The sequence below is a fragment of the Scedosporium apiospermum genome, assembly GCF_000732125.1.
Source record: "Scedosporium apiospermum strain IHEM 14462 chromosome Unknown SEQ_SAPIO_0121, whole genome shotgun sequence".
NCBI lineage: Eukaryota > Fungi > Ascomycota > Sordariomycetes > Microascales > Microascaceae > Scedosporium > Scedosporium apiospermum.
Window position 1 is genome coordinate 605,251 of NW_015971822.1, and position 20,612 is coordinate 625,862.

The following is a 20,612-nucleotide window of genomic DNA, read 5'->3' on the forward strand; positions in this document are numbered from 1 at the left end:
CGTCTCGATCTTCTGTTTTCTTTCATTTTATATAAACCATGGTCCGGACGGTTTTACCTAGGCAATGGGTATCCCAATAGTCCGGGTTCATTCAAATTCGATGCCTTTGGAGAGCATTTCATGTTTCTCTGAAACAATCAATATCTTGGATCGTTGAATTTCATCTGGTGTCCAACGGTCGAGAGATCCGTCCCGCAGTCTTCAGCAGACCGTTCCTCCAACCGAATCTGGTCGACAACCGCCCGCGTCCCTCCCTATTTGGCGATATTGCATCCGCCCCAAATGGCCAATTCCGGGTTCCCGGCGGAGCTGGCGTCCAAAGACCGCAGCAAGAAAGTGCAGATCGTTATCTGGCTCCTCATAGCATTGTCCGGTCTTTTCCTAGCTCTCAGGGTATACTGCAAATTTCTGAGGCACCGCGGGCTTTGGTGGGACGACAACTTATTGATTGCCTCATGGGTAAGTTCTGGCATTGCCTTGTCGTCTGGTATTCGCCTCTCCTCCTTCATGTTCGTAATGGCTGATGCGGGTTTCAATAGGTTCTTCTCCTAGGAGACACCATCTGCTCTGCCATCAATATTGGGAAGGGCTTCGGCAAACATATTATGTTTATCAAGCCCGAGGACTTGCCCAGTATGGGTCTCGCCAGTAACTTTGCAGGCACATTCGCCATTATCGGCGTCATATTGAGTAAAGACTCATTCGCCCTTACGCTACTCCGCATCACCATTGGCTGGCCTCGGTACGTCATTTGGTTCGTCATAGCTACCATCAGCTCCATGATGGCCATTGTCGCCGTCTTCACATGGACGACGTGTACGTCACCCGGCCAGACAAATTGTGTCAGCTCAGATGTGTTTGTCAATTTCAGCACCTTCGCTGGTGCATATTCGGCAGCCATGGACCTGGTATTGGCGATATTACCGTGGAAAATGATCTGGGGCTTGAAGATGGATACCAAGGAGAAGATTGGTATTAGCGTGGCTATGAGTCTGGGAATTTTGTGAGTTGGCATCGGACATCCGCTCCTTCCAGCTACGCACGATTCACGCCGGTAGAAGCGGATAGTGGCTAACAATAGTCAACTTGTTCTCAGCGCTGCCGTCACATCGGTCATGAAGAGTGTTTCGATCCCCAGTCTAGCAACCGGGGACTTCACTTGTTAGTTACTCATCACTCCTATTTCCCATCTCTCAAATGGAGCTCCTTGCTTTTGGACGACGGAAACTAACCCATCTCTGGTTAATATCAGACGACGGAGTGGATCTCCTCATCTGGGGCAATGCCGAAGTTGCCACGACTATCATGGCCGCCTCAATCCCCGTCCTTCGCGTGCTTATCCGTGACGTCGCTGCCGCTGCCACTACGGGCCACTACTATAGCTTCTCCAACAACAACACCAAGAGACGTCGCAAGGGAACATCGGTCACCGGGGGAAATAGCACTGCCGTTGACTCCGCTATACAAAATGTTATAATACATAGCCCCGTGGGCGGGGATGGCGAAAGTGGAAAAAGTATTCTGGAGGGGGGCGAAAGGAAAGAAAGGAAAGAGTCGAGCAGGGGAATCGTCCAGACGACTGAGGTTAGGATTCAATTCTCCGATGCTAGTCTTGATGACGGGCACAACGGAGATGACTTCGAAATGAGGACTCTTAATCGTTTGGCCTAATCCATATCATTTTCGCCTGGGCGAAGACCGGGGGGGAGGGGGGGAGAAGGCATGGGCAAACACAGCGGTGTGTGCATGATAGAGAGAAGTGTAAATATGGGCGAGCTCTCTCCGGGCTATGAGGACCGTCCCGACTCCGACTGTTGAATCAGCTGGTAGCTCCCAAGGCTAATATGGCCCGCTATCGAGCTCGATTGAGGCGACGCCTCGGTTCAGAAGCCATGGTCGTCAGCTAAATTCAGTAGAAGTGGAATATAAGACTAGCGAGCAAGCAACAATCAGATCTATAGTGCCGTGGTAGCAAAACAAATCAGCGTCCCGGAAACTCAATCTCTTAATACCTCCACATATTCGTACCCCTCGAGCCCGGTAATGTCGCCTTCGCTCGCAACCTCCCCAATCGGCGGCGCCGGTTCTTACCGCTACCATAACTCATCATCGTGTAGAATGGCTAATGCTGACTCCTCGTCAAGGGTGCGCTTCTGCGGCCCGTTCTCTCAGCTTCGGGACGTGGGCTACTGAGACATCCATGGCCCCACACGTCGTGCGAGACCAGCCTTTCGATATCAGCCTCCCGTACAGGGTTGCAATTAGATCCATTGTCTCTTCAACTCCCTGCAAGACCCTACGGAGTACAGTACTCCGTACCTTCCAGCAAGCAAGGCGTGAGCAAATACGAAGTGCCCTACCAAACTCCGACGTGGAACAACAGGAAGCTTCGAATGGCCGAGGAGTACTTCGTATTATCGGCGACATAACATAACATTGGTGTTAATTTTTAGTCCGTACGAAGCATGTTGCCTCGGGTTATAACCTGGTTGAGGCAAATCGGCGAGACTGCGCCCCTTTTCCGTGGGAGCTGGAGTGGAGCCCACATCAACCCTACGCTTCGTATTCACGACGACATTCCCACTCCTGGGAGATGAACAGTCATGCACCAGGGCCATTTCCATGAAAAATGGATCACGATGGCCGATCACCCAGAGAATTTATATATATATATCTCATATGCCCCAATAACCTCTCTTCGATGTGTCGCCTTTTTTCCCCTTTCTTTTTTGACAATTGGCCTCTGCATTCGAAAACATGTCGACCGTGACCCGTCTTCTCGGAGCGCTCGCGATCGCCGCGTGCGTGGGCAATGCCTCGGTGATAGAGCTGCCCATCATCATTGACAATGGCTACGTGAGTACAGACATTGGACAAGCTCAATTCGGAATGTGTGGAATTAAATTTTTTTTATCGTGCGTTGTAGCCAGTCGTCGAGGTCGAGGTTGGCACTCCGCCAGCGAAATATCGACTGTTGTTCGATACCGGGAGCGCGGCATCGTGGGCAGTTGACAGTTATTGTGCTGAAACGTGTCAAAATTTCAGCGGGTAAGTATCATCGCAGGCTTGCAAAGGGCTCAGATGGCATTTTACATTGACCTCTTACATTAACCAAACATTTCCCCGTTTTTCTAGATACGACCGAGTCGGTTATAATGTGTCCGCCTCTTCAACGGGTAGCTACACTGGAGGTTACGCATACATCGACTACCTGGGCGGCCAAACAATCGGGCCAGCAGTCCAAGATGTTTTCGCCATAGGATCTGCGGTGTGGAACCAGACGTTCATCGCCGCGGCGTCAAGTTCGTGGGGTAATATACCCGGCGACGGCTTTTTGGGCATGGCATTTGCCGTCATCGCCGACGGAGACACAAACACCGTTGTCGAGACGCTGCTAGCCCAGGACGCCCTCGACGAACCCAAATTCGGAATTTACTACGGCACTGAGCTTAGGAATACGGGAGGCGTGCCTGGGATCGGGGCGATAACCTTGGGTTCCTCGAGAGAAGAAGAGCTCGTTGAGGGTGAACTCGTGACTGTGCCTCTGCAGCAAAGCAATGGAGAATATCAAGTATGGCGAACCGACTTCAAGGCCGTAACAGGCTCGAGAACAATTGGAGACGAGGTCGTAGAAACAACCACCAACCTCGACCTCGCATGGGCTGTCTTCGACACTGGTGGCGGCCGAATCACCCTTCCGAAATCCAAAACGCTGCCCATCTACGAGTCGCTCGGGTGGAACTTCACCCAGCTCCTCAACGGCGAGCGCATCTTGGATTGCTCCGAGTTCAATTCGTCCTGGTCAGTGTCCTTCACATTAGGATCGTCGGCGGACCCGAAGATCATTACTATGACGGGTGATGAGTTGGCTGTGCCAGGCTTTGCGAATCGCGAAAGTGCCTGCTGGCCGCCATTCGACCAGGGCGACGTGGAAGGGTTTGCATTGTTTGGGACAGCGCTGTTGAAGCACTTTTATACAATTTGGGATTATGGCACGAAGGGAACTGTGAAGAATTCCGAGTATAAACCCACCGTCAGCTTTGGGACGCTAAAGCCTGAGTTTAGGCCAGTCCCCCGGCAGGTTGCATAACGAATGAAGTGAATTTGTAGTTAACGTTAATATATTTTAGAGAATAGAGTATAATTTATACAGCACGGCTCGTGTTCGTGAACTTAGCTCTTGTCCTATGAATTCTGTAGCTGCCAAGGGTCTGTTTATGAAATCTCCCAAAAATCACGCGCTCCAGCTCCGGTGCGCCCACAATTCGCCGTCTTACTCCTCACAGACCGGCAACTATGAACTGGGGAAAGCAATCCCAAAAGCGAACTCCTCAAAATGAGCACGTTGCCGCGCTGGTTGGCCACTTCATCGAGCACGATGATGTGCTTGGTCAGATTGGCAATCTGCACCTCACCCGTCGGTAGCTTGAACCGGGCTACAACACCATCGACGTCGCCGAGGCCTACGGCGGATGGCCACGTCGCGTTGGCGCCCCACTGCCGAACCTGGCTCACCCCCTCTTCACATGACTCGAGAATCTCCTCGCCGTCCCTGAGGGCGTAGGCGTGCCCATGCTCCTTATTATCGTTGTCGAGGGGGTTGAACCAGACCATCGAGTACGGACCGAATCGCGCATGACCCCAGTCCCAGAACTTGGCGACATCGACGATGCTGACGTCGGCCCAACCCTCGTTGATCTTTACGGGAGCACCGTCGATTGTCAAGTCAACGACTGGGTTGGCATCGGGGACAGCATTGGCCCACTGGAATGTCGGCCCACAGGGGTAGTGGGGGGTCCCCATCTGTTAGTATCCTCTGGTAGCTTGGCTTCGCATATCAGTTAGTAGTCGGCCGTTAGTACTTACTGCTTTCAGGACAAATGTCCCGTGGACTCCGATAGCTGGAGAGTCCATGTTGATAGTGAAGACTAAATTCGGCCCCTCAAAGGGTGTGCTGGAGAAGTTGGCCCCTGCACCCTTCCACTGGCCTCGAACACCCGAAGCATCGTTCGTAACAGTCGCGCCATCGCCAGCCATGGCGGTCTTGTGGAACCTGGACCCGTTCGAGAAGGTACCCGTCACTTGCACAGCTAGCAGGTGGGGGGTTGGTAGATTGCCCATGTTGAAGAAGACGATCTCGACAGTTGTTTTATCTCTTGGAATGGTGGACCGCATCGAACCACCAGTCCGATGACGTCTTGTTTGCCGTGACATTCATCTTGGGAGCACCGAGACTTCCAGGCCCGGGGATCGAAACCTTCTCAACGGTGACGCTGCCATTGGTGGCAACAGGTACGAAGTCAATAGTCCATGCCCAGACAGGTATACAAAGCAGTATAGACAGAGTCAACGCTTTGACGGTTGCCATGGTAAAAGAAATCAGAAGCTATCGAATGAGTATGATTCCGGAGTGTAGCTGGCACAAATTCCGGTATCCGCGGGGAGAGGGAGGATGGAGTGATAGAAGAGTGTATATTAACCACAATCTGAATAACAGTTACCGGCTCGAATAGTAGGTAAAACATTTGGTCCTGGCTAATAAGACTCTGGAAAATAGGGACGAGAGACAGACAGGGAGAGAGGGGGAGAGAGAGATCAGTTGGCTTCCAAAATGACAGGGGCCCAAATTTTTATTGTTTGAACTTTGATACCCATGTACAGTCGAAACAGCGCTTTCTATATGACAGACCGCGTTGTGCCGATGTTGTTGTATGCGTAAATGGTATTCACAGTTCGTATGCATGTTCCTCCATTCAGGACATGGCCAGACCTCCTTCCTCCGAACTGCCTCCCTTCTGACCGTTATCTAGACTCGCCGGTATCTCAGATGGGTATTGATGATAGAAGGTTCCCATTACGGCCAGCATTAAAACACTATCAAAGACGTAAAGAGGCCATTCGTTTTGCAGCAAATACCCGCTCTGGCCCATGCCGTATTCAACAACACGGAACAGGCAACGCGCCAAAATCAAAGCGGAGTTGATGTACAGCATCCAAAGTATTGACTGCCACGGGAACGAGGCCTCGTGAACGTCGCGGCTAGTGCGTCGTCGGTACTGGAGATGGAAGGAAATGGCAGCGGAGACGAAGAGGCCGAAGAATAATATTTGAATGACCAGACCAGCTATGACGATGTACTCGCCCATCTTAGCATCAGAGCCGGCTGCCATATAGCCAGCACCGCTACCCTGGACGAGGAAGGCAAGGGCGTCGCCAACGACGAATATGGTCGTGAGCCAACGAACTCGGATAAACGAGCTGGCTTCCCCAGTCGGTCCGAGGCCTCGGATGATCCGGCCTAGCGTCATGTAAATAGTCGCAGCGGAAAGGAATGGCGGAATGAGGAGGAAGACGGATTGGAGGATGTATGGTCCAAGTTGATCAGTTTGGTTGACTGCCAGAGCTCGTCCGATATAACCCAGAACTTCGACTGTGGGTAGGTTGTTAGCCATTTTGTGCGAGGAGAGGGCAGGGAGTTGACACTGGCAGCTGCTGCCCTGGTCAAGGGACGGGCACTCACGGTAACCACCGATGACAAAAGGTATGCAGAACCACATTCGATGCCGGTACATCTTCCAACTATGCAGCAGCGAGACCAGGAGGAAGAGTATTACGAAAATGACTGCCGCAGCCATCGAAGGCACATAATGCCACTAGTAAAAGTCTCCATTGTATGGAGCAGCTCGCTACGCGGCGTCATCTCCGTTGCGGCCATACTTCTTAGAGTCTGTGGTAGTCTGTTTAGAGGATGGAACAGAAAAAAAAAGATGGCTACAATTGAGCTGGCCTTGTCGATGATTCTACGAGGGAACAAGACCCTTAAATCTAGATGTGTTTGCGTGTCGTATTGCCCACAAGGCGGATATGTTTGCATCCCGAGCCAGAGCCCAATTTCGAGATTTATGATAACCTTTTCCTTGTTCTATGTGATGATGGCATACTTCTGATAGACTCCCTGCCTATGAGATGGTGTAACCTTATAGTCAAGGGAGCTGTAAAACTGGGACGTAGTCTTAATGAAGCTCCTAAATATAGCAGATGGCTTTCTGAAGTAGGTTTTGAGAATATTATGATAAAGCTCTATAAGTGGCCTATTAATTGCTGGCTAAATGACCCGAAGTTCAAGGAACTAGGAGTGTGGATGCTGACGGCTATGGACGGCGGGTTGGAAGGTCTTTGCTTGGCCGCCTTTACACGGGCCCTGGGATGGACATAAGATGAGACCTTGGCGTTCTGCACAGCGGTTCGTCACGATTTACGGAATCCTAGGTACCATGGTTATTGGCAAATGTGAGTCTGCATACAGTAGCTTGGGCGTTGGGATACTAACGATGATTTCCCTCTCTTCCCGTAGTAGGCAATACACAAATCTAGTCGGCCCTACCTTAATCTTGAATATATCCAGATCTTAACTAAGTAACGGAAGTGGTTTAATTTCTATCTGCAGTTACTTAGCCTCCCTCTGTAACACGATGGCTATCCCGCAAACAACTATCACGACTCCGCGTCGCCATCGACTCCCGTTTTGTCGTCGTCCCCTTCTTCTACAAGGTCTTGAAGGGCAGGACTGTCTGGTACAAGATACCACGCGGAAAATGCCCCCAACCCCGCTCCGACTACCATTGTCCGTATCCCAACGCGGAGCCAACTACTATCGAGAAGCCAACTCGCGAGCCATTTCACCGTAGGCGTCACAAAGATGCGACGCTCTAGCTCGAGATCGGGGTTAACCGTAAGTAATATTGCGATGAGAACAAGGACAGCGAGGCCAAGAAATAATGTGTTGAGAATTTGAATAAATGCGAGGAGAATGGAGATATTCCTCGATGTTCGTAGGACTTGAAAACCTGCGGCGACGAGGGGAGTTACCTCATCGAACGCTGCGTTGATTTGCCTCGAATATGGGACACCCATAATGCTTAAGTTCACGATATTGAACTGATTGTAGAATCTGAGCTAGTCAAAGACGGGTTTCGCATTATTATGCTTTAATATAATGTTCATAACCGAAAATCGATGCAATGGGCACGTGTCATGCGGCAACATTGAAATCTACATGACGTCGGTTGCACACCTACTTCTCTGGGGTCTGCGGCGAAGCTGTTAGTATTTGAAACTTCGTTCTGGCGTGAAAGTTCAGTCCTTGTAGCAAAACCATGGAGCCGCCGAATATATCAGAACAACACTCATCCACTATGTGCTTGATACCTTACCGATGATGACCTTAGTATCTGTTCTTTGTTACGTTAACCAGATGTAGCGGTTGGCTGACTTCAATTGATATAGCAGGAACTCCCGTTTTCTGATTCAGTGTATCCTTTACATTTGCTTCGTTTCTGGCTACCTCTCAATTGGGGCATACTTTTCACAATATCGATCCGTGAAGAGAAGGCAGGTTAGATACACATGTAGCAAAGGTTAGAAGCCCGTCATCCACATCCTCGGGCTATTACAGCGCAGTCTTGGGCAGGAATGGCTATAGAGGTTGGTAAAGCAAGAGAGTCAAAACGAACTCGCCGTCAGGAACAGCAGAAGCCGGTCCTCTGGAACAAATCTCTCCATCCCGCTAACATCGAGCTATGTGGCGTAGCGAAAGCCTCGTGCTCATCTTCGCCCTGGCTAAAGAGTCTTGTTCTCGACACCAGCATCTCGCTGGAGGCAGGTCCTAAGGCCTCGTCGTATCGATAGATGAGAAGACAGAACTACGTACGCTTAAATATGTGCGGGCGGTCAAGGAAGACGCGTGACTTGGAAAGCAACCAGGTGTTTCCATAATAGTCAGTAATTCCGCGATCATTTTCATTACCATGTCCCCTGGTTTACTTTGGCGGAGGAGGGTATCAAAAATGCCGATTGACAGTTTGACACTTATTATCCATGCCAGTCTCAGTACAAACTGGTCAAGTTGGTCGACTATTAAATTCACGACCCTTTGGGAACGCACAATGTTGGTATCGCGAGTGGTGCGATGGGGACACGAACCATAACTGTGCTGTGGGGGAATCTCCTCTCAAACACTCGCTATGGTTTGGTGTCTCGAATGTGAGGAGCTGAAGTGCTGGGAGCACCACATCAGCACTAACTCGGTAAACCACGATGCAATGCCGTGGTGTACTATTTTCTTGAGTACACGGAAAACGAAGAAATGGGTTTCTGTGGTCGTATGACAGGAGGTAAATCGGGTGAGAACTGTGTGCTTCCAATTTTGGGGAAAAATCAAGTGACCTTTGAAACTAGTTCATGACGTCTCCGACCTCACAGGCCGTACCAACTCGAGAGGGCAAAATCCTCGGAAGCAAGTTGCTAGGCCATGTGGTGCGGAGAAAGACGTATACGAACGAGAGCGCTAAGCGGAAATAGGCATTGCTTTGGTAGTTTATAAACTATAGAGCAGTGTAAAGCATGACCTCCCATCACGATGCTTTCCCCGCATCTGCCGTTTTGCCCGAGGAGGCATTTCTAAACTAGATTAAGAGGGTGTGTATGAATAGAGTCGAGAGGGGTGGAAGCGTTACTGTTCTTGGTCGCGGAGAATCCCGGCGGCGGACCCCTGCGGTTATCCGGCTCGGGTTGGCATCACCTTCTGTCAAAATATCTGTCGAACTGGTCAATTACTGGCCCGAACATTAGGTCCGCGATCAGCAGTGGCGACAAAAATGGCCATTCTTGCATCAGTGGCTCACGCTTGTACGGAGCTGGTAAAGGGTGATCGAATCTTGTCCCCAATAGGCCCACGGGTCTCTTGAAGTTAAACCTGCTGGGCTTGTCAGCAAAATGATACATTCCGGAAACATAAAATGTCGAATATATATCGAGCCAGCCTGTATGTCGCATTTTCTTGTCATTTTAGCTCTTCAAATATGGGAAATTATATGCGCCAGGTACATTTTCCAACACCATACCACCACAATCTTGGAACTGATTGATGCATCATTTGCAATCTCTCCCTTGGCATTCGCAATTGTGAACCAGCTATTATTCCGCCCTGGAAATACTCACATTTCCTAATTATCTTATATCTTATGTACTTCATACCTGGATGGCCCTCTCTTTCCAATTCGATCGGCCCGACAGTGCACGTGTTTGTGTTCGTTCCCAGACCGGTGCTCGGCGGTTACTAAACGCCGACATCCGTCTAACACTCCCACTCCGCTCCGGAGCACATTAAGTACCGATGTCCGGTCTAGCGCCGGTTGGTACTTTATAACCAGCTGGGTGATAGGGAGTAATTATTTTGGAAGGCCCTTGGCGTGATACCGACGATTTGCTAGGCATCGTTCCGCGTGTTCCGCATCTTGCCCCAGATTACAGAAATCTACATGCATAATTCGTGAACAAATTCCATTCGATACTTCAGACCACTATGGATCCGGGGCCTTCAGTTCAAGGCGAGCAAGACCAAGAGGTCGCGCATAAATCCTCTGTCGATGTCGAGAATCCAGCACAGAAGGATGAGGCACAGAAGGATGCGCCTGCCAACGAGTTCACTGCGCTTCAAACCGGACTCCTGATGCTAGCTCTCTGCGTACGATGCAAAATTTCCCTTACTTCAGCCATGCTCTCGCAACGCTAACGGGTTTCCCTAGCTGTCCGTCTTCCTCGCTGCTCTAGACATCACAATCATCACCACAGCACTGCCAACAATATCCGAGCACTTTCGGTCCACGTCGGCGTATATCTGGGTTGGTGCTGCTTTCATGATATCCGCTTCAGCTGTGACGGCCACTTGGGGAAAGCTGAGTGATATATGGGGCCGGAAAATCGTCTTGCTTGCTGCCGTAGCCGTCTTCTTCGTTGGTAGCGTGTTGTGTGGTGCGGCTATCAGCGCGGCTATGCTTATAGCTGGGCGAGCGGTCCAGGGTGCTGGAGCTGGAGGACTGTTGGCTCTCACGAATATCGTTGTTGGCGATTTATTTTCTCCGAGGTTAGTCTTTCCTCGAACCAGCCGGGCCATTTTACCCAAGGACATAGTGAACCTAACCCGTAGCATCTACCCAGGGAGCGTGGGAAGTATTATGGTATCATTGGGATGGTTTGGGCGACCGCGTCAGCACTTGGACCGATTGTTGGCGGCGCTTTCACGAAAAATGTATCTTGGAGATGGTGTTTTTACGTGAACCGTGAGCGCTTCCATTCAGTGATCCCTCCCTTGTCAATCTGCTAACAAACCAAACAACCTCTACTAGTCCCAATATCTGGAGTGGCCTTCATCATCATCATTTTGACGCTCAAGTTGCAGACACCAAAAACCCCCATAATCGCAGGCATCAAGGTCATCGACTGGCTTGGCACTCTGGTTTTGACTGGCGGTCTCGTGATGTTCCTACTCGGTCTACAGTTCGGTAGTGCCACTTACCCCTGGAGCTCAGCAACAGTAATCGGACTCATCGTCGGGGGTTGCATCACCCTCATCCTATTCATTCCAGTTGAGTGGAGCTTTGCCAGGAACCCTATCATCCCGATGCATTTGTTTACGAACATCTCCAACCTAGCCGCTATTCTTGTCGACCTCTTCCACGGTGTTACGTTCACCTTGGTCGCATACTTTCTTCCGCTTTACTTTCAATCTGTTCTGGGGGAATCACCTCTGATGTCCGGCGTGATCCTCCTTCCCTATGTCCTCGCGCTTTCATTTACTTCGGCATCCGTTGGCATTTTCCTCAAGATTACTGGTCGCTATGTTGGGTGCATTATATTTGGATTTGTCCTATCTGTATTAGGGTGTGGGTTGTTTTACGACCTCCCAGGCTCGAAGAAATGGGTAAAGATTATTCTTTATCAAATCGTTGCGGGTATCGGGATCGGGGCCAACTTCCAGCCACCCTTGGTCGCCTTGCAGAGCAACGTATCTATACAGGACAACGGGACAGTAACCGCTACGTTTAGCCTCATTCGCAATGTTGCCTCTGCCATCGCCGTTGTTATCGGCTCGGTTGCCTTTGCCAATGGAATGCAGTCCCAGCAAGGGCAGTTGAGAAGCGAGCTCGGTCCTGGTCTCGCAAGTTCCTTTTCGCGAGACAATGCCCAAGCCAATATTCCTTTGATCGAGTCGCTTGATGACCATCCACGGAATATTGTCCGCCAGGCTTTTTTACATGCCATCAGAAATGTCTGGATCGAAGCAGTCTGCTTCGCGGCGGTAGGTTTAATTGTCTGCTTATTTATACGCAACGCAAAGTTGGACGAAACACATACGGAAGTGAAGTTTGGGCTTGAGGGGGAAGCAGAACGGCACAGGATAGCTCAGGAGAAAAGGAAGAGAACATAAAGCGGAACGATTGGGCTCTCCAAATGGTTGTTATTCCCTGGGGTTTAGGATTATCGATGTTAGAGAGTTTATAGAGTACACGGAGCTTGGGGTAAGAGTTGCATTCCTACTCTTGACCGAAGCAACTTGATTTTAGGTTTAGGAAGACGCCGCAAACGAGGGCTAGAGCTTGAGCAACCTTGACTACGATCGTGGAGGCTCTAGATGAGGAGAGTTGTAAGAGCAATCGAAAGAGTAATATTAGTTGTTAGATTCAAATTTATCTCATCCGAACTCCTCGCACGCCGCGATCTGGGCTCCCGATTTACAACACTATAGCGGCCGCCCCAACTAATGCTGCAATCGCCATCACCGACAGAAGGGCTAGGTCTGGCCTGCGATCGACTACACCCTCGGATTTGTTCTTGTTCTTTGATTTCTTGCTACCGCCGCCACTCGAGGTCTTTTTCTTAGTCGTACACGTACTCTGCGTCGGTGATGGAACTCCGTGATTCAGCGTCAAGGTCGCGAGGTTGGCGCTTTCTGATGTTGTTGTAGTAGCCGTTGTCGAACCTGACGAGACCTCAGTACGAGTGCATTCAATGTCCGGCTTTGTTAAGCAGTCTTTAAACGTGCAACGTAGGTCGACGGAGCTTTTAGTTTGTTAGCACCTGCAAATGGTTCGTGAGAGAGATAGACGCGTACCTTTGCGCGTTGGGTGCAGCAGAATAGACAAAGGCTAAATCAAAGTTAGCTTCTCATCTTAGATTTTGCTGCTTTGGACTTGACAATGCTTACTTTCAGGACCGGCGGTGAAAGTGAAAGTTCCAGAGCCACCGGGAATTGCCGTACAAGGCCCGGCGGTACATGTGGCCGCAAAGACTGTCGTCTTGTCCTTCTGTCCTTGCGTGTTAGCATGCTGAGCGCCGAAAGATTTCCTCTACTATTTTGTCGACGTGGTCTTACACTGGACACGATGCTGGCTCTTAAAGCCGACTGGAGAGCGCCGTTTTCGGCAGCGAACGGAATGTAAATATTCTAATCTTTGTCAGCTGAAACATCTCAGACAGACAGCACCAAGACGGCGTCAACTAGGGAACGTAGCTACTCACTGCTGTCGTAACCTGTGCCTGCGCCCAGGCCTCAGGAAAGAAAAGCCCTAAAAGGATAAGAAGATAACCAAGCTGGTGCGACATGTTGGGATTTTGACTGCTGGAGACGGGACGTGCGTGAGAGATAATTTTGATCTGGGAATCTGGAATGCCAAGGGTGGGTACTCTGGCGGATTTATAGGCCCAGAGCCATGTAGGGGGTACGGACTTCCCGTCAAGGGCTCAGCGCTGCAAGTGAGATCAGATAAACCAGCCGCTTTCATTTTAGAATCCGATAGAGGGACATGATTGGACCGACATCGTGACTGCATTTATCAAGGATGCAACCTGAGAACATTCGGCAGGGAGCGGTGTGTGTGGATGGAACGCAGAGCCGGCCTGCCATCAATATCAATGGAGGCTAAGCCTAAGAGGCAGCCAACGGTAATAAATCCATTTTATCCTGCGGCAACGACGACAACAGCCAATGTCGGCGAATTTCCAGCTACACAAACAAGCTAATATTAGACTGATGTAAAAATGGCTTTTCTTAAATTCTCACTTCGCGCGGCCGACGCTTCGTTTCCTGGACCAGTCCTCCTGCGGGACGTAGAAATCTAATTTGTTGAGCAAAAACATCCAGCGACAAACAATGCTTTCGACAATCATATTACCGGTAGCGTAAACGAGGGTATTCATAACCCTCAATGCCCTACATTGAGACTGTGACCCTATCAGAGAAGGAAGAGTCGCATGTTGTCCCTCAGTACCTCGGTCCTCTAGCTTAAAATACACATCGTGGTGCATTGAGCTGAGCTAAGACATTGATGGGATCCCGATAGCAGGAGCGCACAATACCATTGATGCAAATTTCGATATTTAAAACCCCTTTCCTAGCCTCTCCTGGGTCAATGTGCCGAATCGACGTAGCTATTTTTGAGTTCGAAGTGCCGAATCGCCTATTGCTGCTGGACAAGAGTTTACTACTTATCCGTTGCCCCAGATCCACAGAATTTGGCCCCCCTTCACAAGTTCGACAGCCAAGTCGCTGCGTGTGGTCCTTGGAGGACTTAAACGGGATCCATTTTGTAGTCTTAGGAAAGGGTGTCAGTTCGTCAACTAGCTCACTAAGACGCTGCTACTGGATGAAAAAGAAATAAAGGAAACAGGGTCAGAACAAACCCACCATCAAATTAGCAGGACATCTGATAGAGTGGTAGGCATACTAAAATCCTAAAATGGAATTTGCCCGCGCAACTGCCTCCTGTGCTCCTCGAAGATCATTTAAATCTTCTTCAAGGCTCTCCAACCCCATCGCCTGTCTTCCGGCCCTTTCTTCAATGAAGCTCGGTCCGGGCCGGCCTACATGGCCAGACTCTCCTTTCCCACCCGGAAAATCCGGACCTGGTTCTCCATTGATAAAAGCCTCCCTTTGGCGCGCCAAGTACTTGGCATTTATCTCGGTTGTCGGGCATACCGGAATATACAGCACACTTGAATCCGATTTCCCCAAGTGTACCTTGTCAACGGAATGGATGCCTTACAAGTTCCGCTATTAGTGTAATGTGCACTGCAGAGATATCTGGCTCAAGAAACATACCATCGCAATGCCAGATGACGAAGTCACCGGGCCTCACCTCGGGCATGTGAACCATAGTTTTCGAAAGCTCCAAGTGAGGATGAAGTGCGTCATTAAGCTCTTGGGCATGGCCGGGAGTTGCGCCATGAAGCTCACTAGTCGTCTCTTCTCCACCAGTGAACGCCCAATTCTCTTCGGCCAAGAATCTTCCAGAGTTGGTTTCCTCTGCCTTCCTAATGGGACGGAAAAACGGTCGAAGGAGCATGTACGCCGTGGCCATCTTAAGGGCGGGATAAACGAGCAATGTCCCCTGTTCTGGCCCACATACGCTCATACTCAGCCAACCCTGGAACATGCGGAACATGGAACAAGCCCCAGCGCCGTTGTACAAGTCGCTGACAACTGCCACTCTGGGTGCGGCATCCCAAGGATCATACCGCTCCCACTCGCCTTCGAATATGTGGTCGTATATACCGTCAACTCCGTAGCCGTTCCGTTCCCACCTCTCCACGCTGCCCCCATCAACGTGGGGTCCGAGGGCAAAGGTGGCGTCCCCGGGTTGTCGGATGCGGAGACGGTCTGCATATGAGAGGGGTTGCGACAAAGAGATGGGTGTATCTGGACGAGAGCTATGCCACAGTGCCTGCATGAGCGCCCGTTGCGTGGCCAGTAGGTTTGGGTGTGCGCGAGCCTTCAGCTGTGGTTCGGACCAATATAGCTCGTAAACTTGTGGGTCATGAGCCGGGAAGGCTGACGTTCAATCCAGTCAATTGTGGGAAGGTCCTGGCGGGTCATGTTTTGCTAGTCTAATGGGGCATCTCACCTCGTGTATCTGGATTCTTTTTTACATATCTTTCAACCTCAAACTTATACGCTCGCGCCTCGGCCTCAGGGATAACTCCACGGATAACGGCCGCGCCGCGCCGTTGTATCTCTGGCTTCAGTCTCTCAATCTCGCTTTCAAGATTGCTAAACTCGATTGAAGGGATGATGGAGGATTTTCGAGCCGCAATAGACTCGTTTTCGGATGCCAATCCTTTGAGTAGTCTATTCCAACTCGCCACGACCTGGTCTTCCTTTCCAGAAACAAGTGAGGACTTTAGATACCGAAAGCGCTCTGGTAGAGGCTTCTGGGCTCCGCCGGACAAGGATATAAATACTGATGAGATATCGCCTTCTTTCTTCCCGGCTGGTTGAGCGCCTGAGATCGCCCGGTGATGAGGCTTGGGAACATGGAGGCCCACAGCGCCGCATAGAGCTCTGGCTGGGATTCTAGGCATGTTTTCAAAGAGTGTAACAAAAATTTGGTATATTTTATCGAGAAACAAAGACTTAACTCAGCTTACTATTCCCAAGCCCCCATTTTCTTCCGTGCCTCCTCTTTAATACTCTGCAACTTCTCTCCGTCACACAAGCATCGACTTGCGGGTTTTCCTCTAAAGGAAACCTCCATTCGGCAATTCGTCAAAGAATTCGGACCGTGGTTATCAGACTGCTGCTTCTAGGAAACGTTCATGACGACTTGCCTGACACGCAGCTCAGATAGATCGGAGAATTTCCCAAATGAGAAATTCTCTCACCATGGCATTTCCCAAAACGGAAGTTTCGGCTCATCCTCGTTTTGGCATCGATCTGGAGATGCTGAAATCAAACGTTAGGCAAGTTATTTCAGACACTAGTGACAAATCCGCCGATACAAGAGGGTGCCTTACGGAAGCCTGTAGCGAATTTGTAACTTTTGAAAACTTTCGACCTCGACCTCTCGGATTTTTACTAGAACTACCCCAACCCGTACAGATTTAGAACATTTAGCATAGCTTCAATAAAATAATATTTCTTTTACTATTACTTTTCTTTTTTTCCCGCTCCATCATCTATCATCCTCCTTCTGAGCTACTACAAGTTGGCCAAGTCCTCCCAAACTTACCCACTCTACTTCGTACTTTATATAAAATAACCATGTTCGCATTGATATTCCAAGCAGCATTTCAATCATTCCCATATTCCCATATTCCCATATTCCAGTATTCCAGTATTCCAGTATTCCAGTATTCCCACATTCCAGTATTCCCACATTCCCACATTCCCACATTCCCACATTCCTATCCCACATTCGCAGTATTCGCAGTATTCGTAGTATTCGTAGTATTCGCAGTATTTGCAGTATTTGCAGTATTCGCAGTATTCGCAGTATTCGCAGTATTCGCAGTATTCGCAGTATTCGCAGTATTGAATAATGTTTCCTAGTGTTGAATAATACTGAAGTTTATTTAACTAGAAGTGTAAGTATTTGTACGGATGGTGTGTGCGTATGGAGGGGTCGAGGTCGAAAATTTTCAAAAGTTACAAATTCGCTATAGGCTTCCGTAGTGCCTGGCCGTCACATAGTAAAGAGGTAGGGTATGTCTGAACAATACGACTGCAGGTGTGTGGCGATGGGTTCGCCAATTTCCAAAACCTTCCTCACCAACCCCAACTGTGACTGCTCGCTATGACCTGTTAAGAGTTTTATCTAATGATTTCGATAGAGGAAAATACTAGGTCATGGTTTTGGTCCGGGCTTATGAAATCGTCTCCTATTTACAAAGATTGGGTGGCTTTATCCCCTTCTGCGGACGACCCATCTGGCTGGGAAATCGCTCCTCCCCGTTGAGGAGAAGAGGAAAGCCATGGCGAGAGGCAGGGTCCAAGACAAACGATCGTGAACGAGACGCGGTATCATCCCAGATTCTCAATATGACTCAGTCGCCGAACTACAAACAACGTGAATACAAAATCTCCTCTATGTTTCGCACCAATAACCTAGGCAAAAGGTCTGGGTTGGAACCCCCCAAGGCGCTGCCTTTCAGTAGCTGGTCTTGCCGAGCTGCTCAATATTTCCAAGCCGGCGACCCTTACTGAATATTGAAGGACGTATTTAGGTTCCTCGGTCAAGTGGCGAGCTTGTGCGAGATGCTAGAACTGGATTTTTGGGGGGCCCGCGCCAGATCTGACTTGGTGGGTTTCTCAAGAAACTGAAATTAAGCTCTATGCCTAAACTCGGCATTGAAATTCTTTGGTGCTAGGATAGGGCAGTGCCCTTCGCGCTCTGATTCAGCTCCGGAATGGAGCCGGGTTGGCCTGCGGCATCTCAACATTTCCGACCCCGGTCGGGACCAGCATGATAACGACGAAGCTACCAGGCGAGAATATACACTCCAGAGCTGGGTACGTCTTGACCTGGCGCTGCCATAATAAAACACTTTCATTTACCAGTAGAAAGGCGAATACAGGATCTCAAGAGCAAACAGTGGCGCAAATCTGCGCCCGCCAGCGCCTTGGCTTCACCCACTGCAAGTGACAGTAACGAAAACGAGGGCCAGAAATGCCCTGAAATTATGCCCGCAGCACGCAATTTCTCCAAGAGAACCTAATAACAATCTCTAAACCATAATAGACCGGAGTCAAGTAGCATCAGAAGCCTCTAGGAAGTAGAGGCAAGATAATAAGAGATGGTCATCTTGGTTCACAGCCGTTGCAAGATTTGTGCTCTTTCCTCCAGCCCCAACCATTCTGCCCACTCAGTAGCCTTAATATGCCCAGCCGCCGGTTATGACTGTCCGCCTCCCTAATGTATCTGCTTCGCTCGTATCCACAATCTAATCTGAGCCCAAGTCTTACAAACACTTGTTGAGATGCTTTTTATGATTGCTTTTTCTTTCTTTTTGCGCCATGCCAATGCGAAGTGGAGACGACTCCTTTCGCCGCACCACCACTTTATATGTAGCCCATAATAACTGCAAAAAACCCTAAGCCCATCACCCGGAGGTCCGCGGTTCATACTCGTTCAGCAGATTTCATGTCGAACGAAATTTTCATCGTCTAAGGCTTCTACGCGGTGCACAACTCACGATCTGGAGGATTTTCACAGCTTGCCTCGACTTTGGAAAATGAAGATGGAAAACAAGAGTCCATGCGGCTTTCAAGCCCAGTGTTTGGAAGCACACATGAAGTTACTTTGTCTTCCCTCTGAATCCGGAGAGCTTCAAAACGTCTCAACTTCGCCGATCTTTACCGGAGGTGTGGGAAGCACCGTTGAAAACACGGGAAACCAGAAATCTAACCCACATGAGGCTTTAATCCAGTATGGACTACTGGCTCGTGATATCTCGGAAAACGTAGCCCCGGACGGAGACGCTCGAGTCTTCTACAATGTTACTGCTCCATCGAGCGTGTTCATTTGCGGGAGTCAGGGATCCGGGAAAAGCCATACTTTGGCGACGCTGCTGGAGAATTGCCTCGTCAAGTCCGAAGCAAACGTGCTGCCTCGACCACTCTCTGGCTTGGTCTTTCATTATGACACCACCATTTCGGACTCGGGAGGACACCCTTGTGAAGCAGCGTACTTGTCATCGCATGAGGACATTCAAGTTCGAATTCTCTGTGCCCCAACTAACTTAATGAATATCAAGGTACGACCTTTCGCCTTTGAATCAGCGCAAAATAATCAGTAACTAATTCGTTAAAAGAAAATATACAGCCACCTGCCGAACGTCTTGATTCGGCCGCTCCACTTTGCCGAAACGGACCTGAACACGAGACGAATGCTGGACTTGATGGCAGTTAGCGCCGGTTCGAATGGCCGAGCGCCATTGTATATTACTGTGGTGACGAAAGTTATACGAGAGATGAGGCTCCAGGAGCAACGGGAAGGAAAAGGATTCAACTACGGCACATTTAAGAATGCCCTAAACGCAGAGAAACTAACTGAAGCACAATTGGTCCCCCTCAGGCAGAGATTAGATGCGTTGGAGAGCTTCCTGGCTCAACCGAAAACAAAAAAGAGGAATCGGGAAGCGCAACCGTCCGAGGATGAGAAGGCTGCAGAATGGAGGCCGGTTGTGAGTTCGGCCCTGTGAGGTTGTTTTTACTATTGCTGACGTGGGTGATGCAGAGTGGACAGCTAACGGTAGTCGATTTATCGTGCCCTTGCGTAACCGCCGAGATCGCCTGTGCTCTTTTCAACATCTGCCTCGGTCTATTTCTGGAACAGGAGACAAGTTTAGGGCGGGTTGTGGCCCTGGACGAAGCGCACAAATACATGAACGATAGTCTGGAAAGCGACGAGTTCACGGAAACGCTCCTGTCTACCATTCGCCTGCAGCGCCATCTTGGCGCCCGCGTAGTTATTTCGACCCAGGAACCGACGATATCGCCTCGCCTTTTGGATTTATGTAGCATCACCATTGTCCATAAGTTTACATCTCCCAATTGGTTCCATGCTCTCCGAGGGCACCTTGCTGGTGCGTTCAACAACGAAGTCGACGGCCAGGACCAGAAGCAGACCTCGGTGGGTCCCAAGGCCACTCTACATAGGTATCGGTCTATCTCACCATCTGAGCTGTTCCCAACAGTGGTGAATTTGAGGACGGGCGAAGCCCTCCTCTTCTCTCCAGGCGCCGTCGTGGCTACAGCTGGGAATGGTACCAGCTGGCAGGCCGTATACCTAGGCACCGGTATAATGAAAGTGCGGGTTCGGCATCGTGTTACTGCTGATGGGGGGAGAAGCGTCATGGCCGGATGAGAGACAATGAATCTTGAGAATTGATATCCTTCGTCATCCAGCGAAATAAAAAATGTCTCTTTTTGCGCAACACTTCCCATAAGCGCCTAATTATTTGATTGTGGTCCCTGACAAAGTAATGACACTTCGAAC

General features: G+C 49.9%; 7 protein-coding genes and 1 pseudogene across 7 annotated transcripts; 4 read left to right on the top strand and 4 right to left on the bottom strand.

The window, feature by feature from the left end:
• Positions 1-282: 282 nt before the first annotated feature.
• Positions 283-1,671, top strand: SAPIO_CDS8238 (uncharacterized protein; the record flags this gene model as incomplete). Its single annotated transcript, XM_016789918.1, has 4 exons — positions 283-459; positions 540-1,003; positions 1,097-1,161; positions 1,253-1,671. The coding sequence occupies 4 exons, from the start codon at positions 283-285 to the stop codon at positions 1,669-1,671; spliced, it is 1,125 nt and encodes a 374-aa protein (XP_016640181.1).
• A 1,086-nt stretch (positions 1,672-2,757) lies between these two features.
• SAPIO_CDS8239 (uncharacterized protein) lies at positions 2,758-4,090 on the top strand (the record flags this gene model as incomplete). The annotated part of the gene is made up of 3 exons (XM_016789919.1): positions 2,758-2,856; positions 2,927-3,048; positions 3,136-4,090. 3 exons carry the CDS (start codon positions 2,758-2,760, stop codon positions 4,088-4,090), a joined length of 1,176 nt encoding a protein of 391 aa, XP_016640182.1.
• A 125-nt stretch (positions 4,091-4,215) lies between these two features.
• SAPIO_CDS8240 (uncharacterized protein) lies at positions 4,216-5,121 on the bottom strand (the record flags this gene model as incomplete). The annotated part of the gene is made up of 2 exons (XM_016789920.1): positions 4,216-4,803; positions 4,867-5,121. 2 exons carry the CDS (start codon positions 5,119-5,121, stop codon positions 4,216-4,218), a joined length of 843 nt encoding a protein of 280 aa, XP_016640183.1.
• A 632-nt stretch (positions 5,122-5,753) lies between these two features.
• SAPIO_CDS8241 lies at positions 5,754-6,452 on the bottom strand (annotated as a pseudogene; the record flags this gene model as incomplete).
• Positions 6,453-10,363: 3,911 nt separating this feature from the next.
• Positions 10,364-12,268, top strand: SAPIO_CDS8242 (Uncharacterized protein; the record flags this gene model as incomplete). Its single annotated transcript, XM_016789921.1, has 4 exons — positions 10,364-10,525; positions 10,587-10,924; positions 10,999-11,018; positions 11,187-12,268. 4 exons carry the CDS (start codon positions 10,364-10,366, stop codon positions 12,266-12,268), a joined length of 1,602 nt encoding a protein of 533 aa, XP_016640184.1.
• A 449-nt stretch (positions 12,269-12,717) lies between these two features.
• On the bottom strand, positions 12,718-13,443 carry SAPIO_CDS8243 (uncharacterized protein; the record flags this gene model as incomplete). The annotated part of the gene is made up of 5 exons (XM_016789922.1): positions 12,718-12,820; positions 12,953-12,986; positions 13,046-13,145; positions 13,214-13,285; positions 13,360-13,443. 5 exons carry the CDS (start codon positions 13,441-13,443, stop codon positions 12,718-12,720), a joined length of 393 nt encoding a protein of 130 aa, XP_016640185.1.
• Positions 13,444-14,408: 965 nt separating this feature from the next.
• Positions 14,409-16,197, bottom strand: SAPIO_CDS8244 (uncharacterized protein; the record flags this gene model as incomplete). Its single annotated transcript, XM_016789923.1, has 3 exons — positions 14,409-14,431; positions 14,939-15,614; positions 15,766-16,197. The coding sequence occupies 3 exons, from the start codon at positions 16,195-16,197 to the stop codon at positions 14,409-14,411; spliced, it is 1,131 nt and encodes a 376-aa protein (XP_016640186.1).
• Positions 16,198-18,903: 2,706 nt separating this feature from the next.
• Positions 18,904-20,480, top strand: SAPIO_CDS8245 (uncharacterized protein; the record flags this gene model as incomplete). Its single annotated transcript, XM_016789924.1, has 3 exons — positions 18,904-19,298; positions 19,437-19,797; positions 19,851-20,480. 3 exons carry the CDS (start codon positions 18,904-18,906, stop codon positions 20,478-20,480), a joined length of 1,386 nt encoding a protein of 461 aa, XP_016640187.1.
• Between the last annotated feature and the right edge of the window lie 132 nt (positions 20,481-20,612).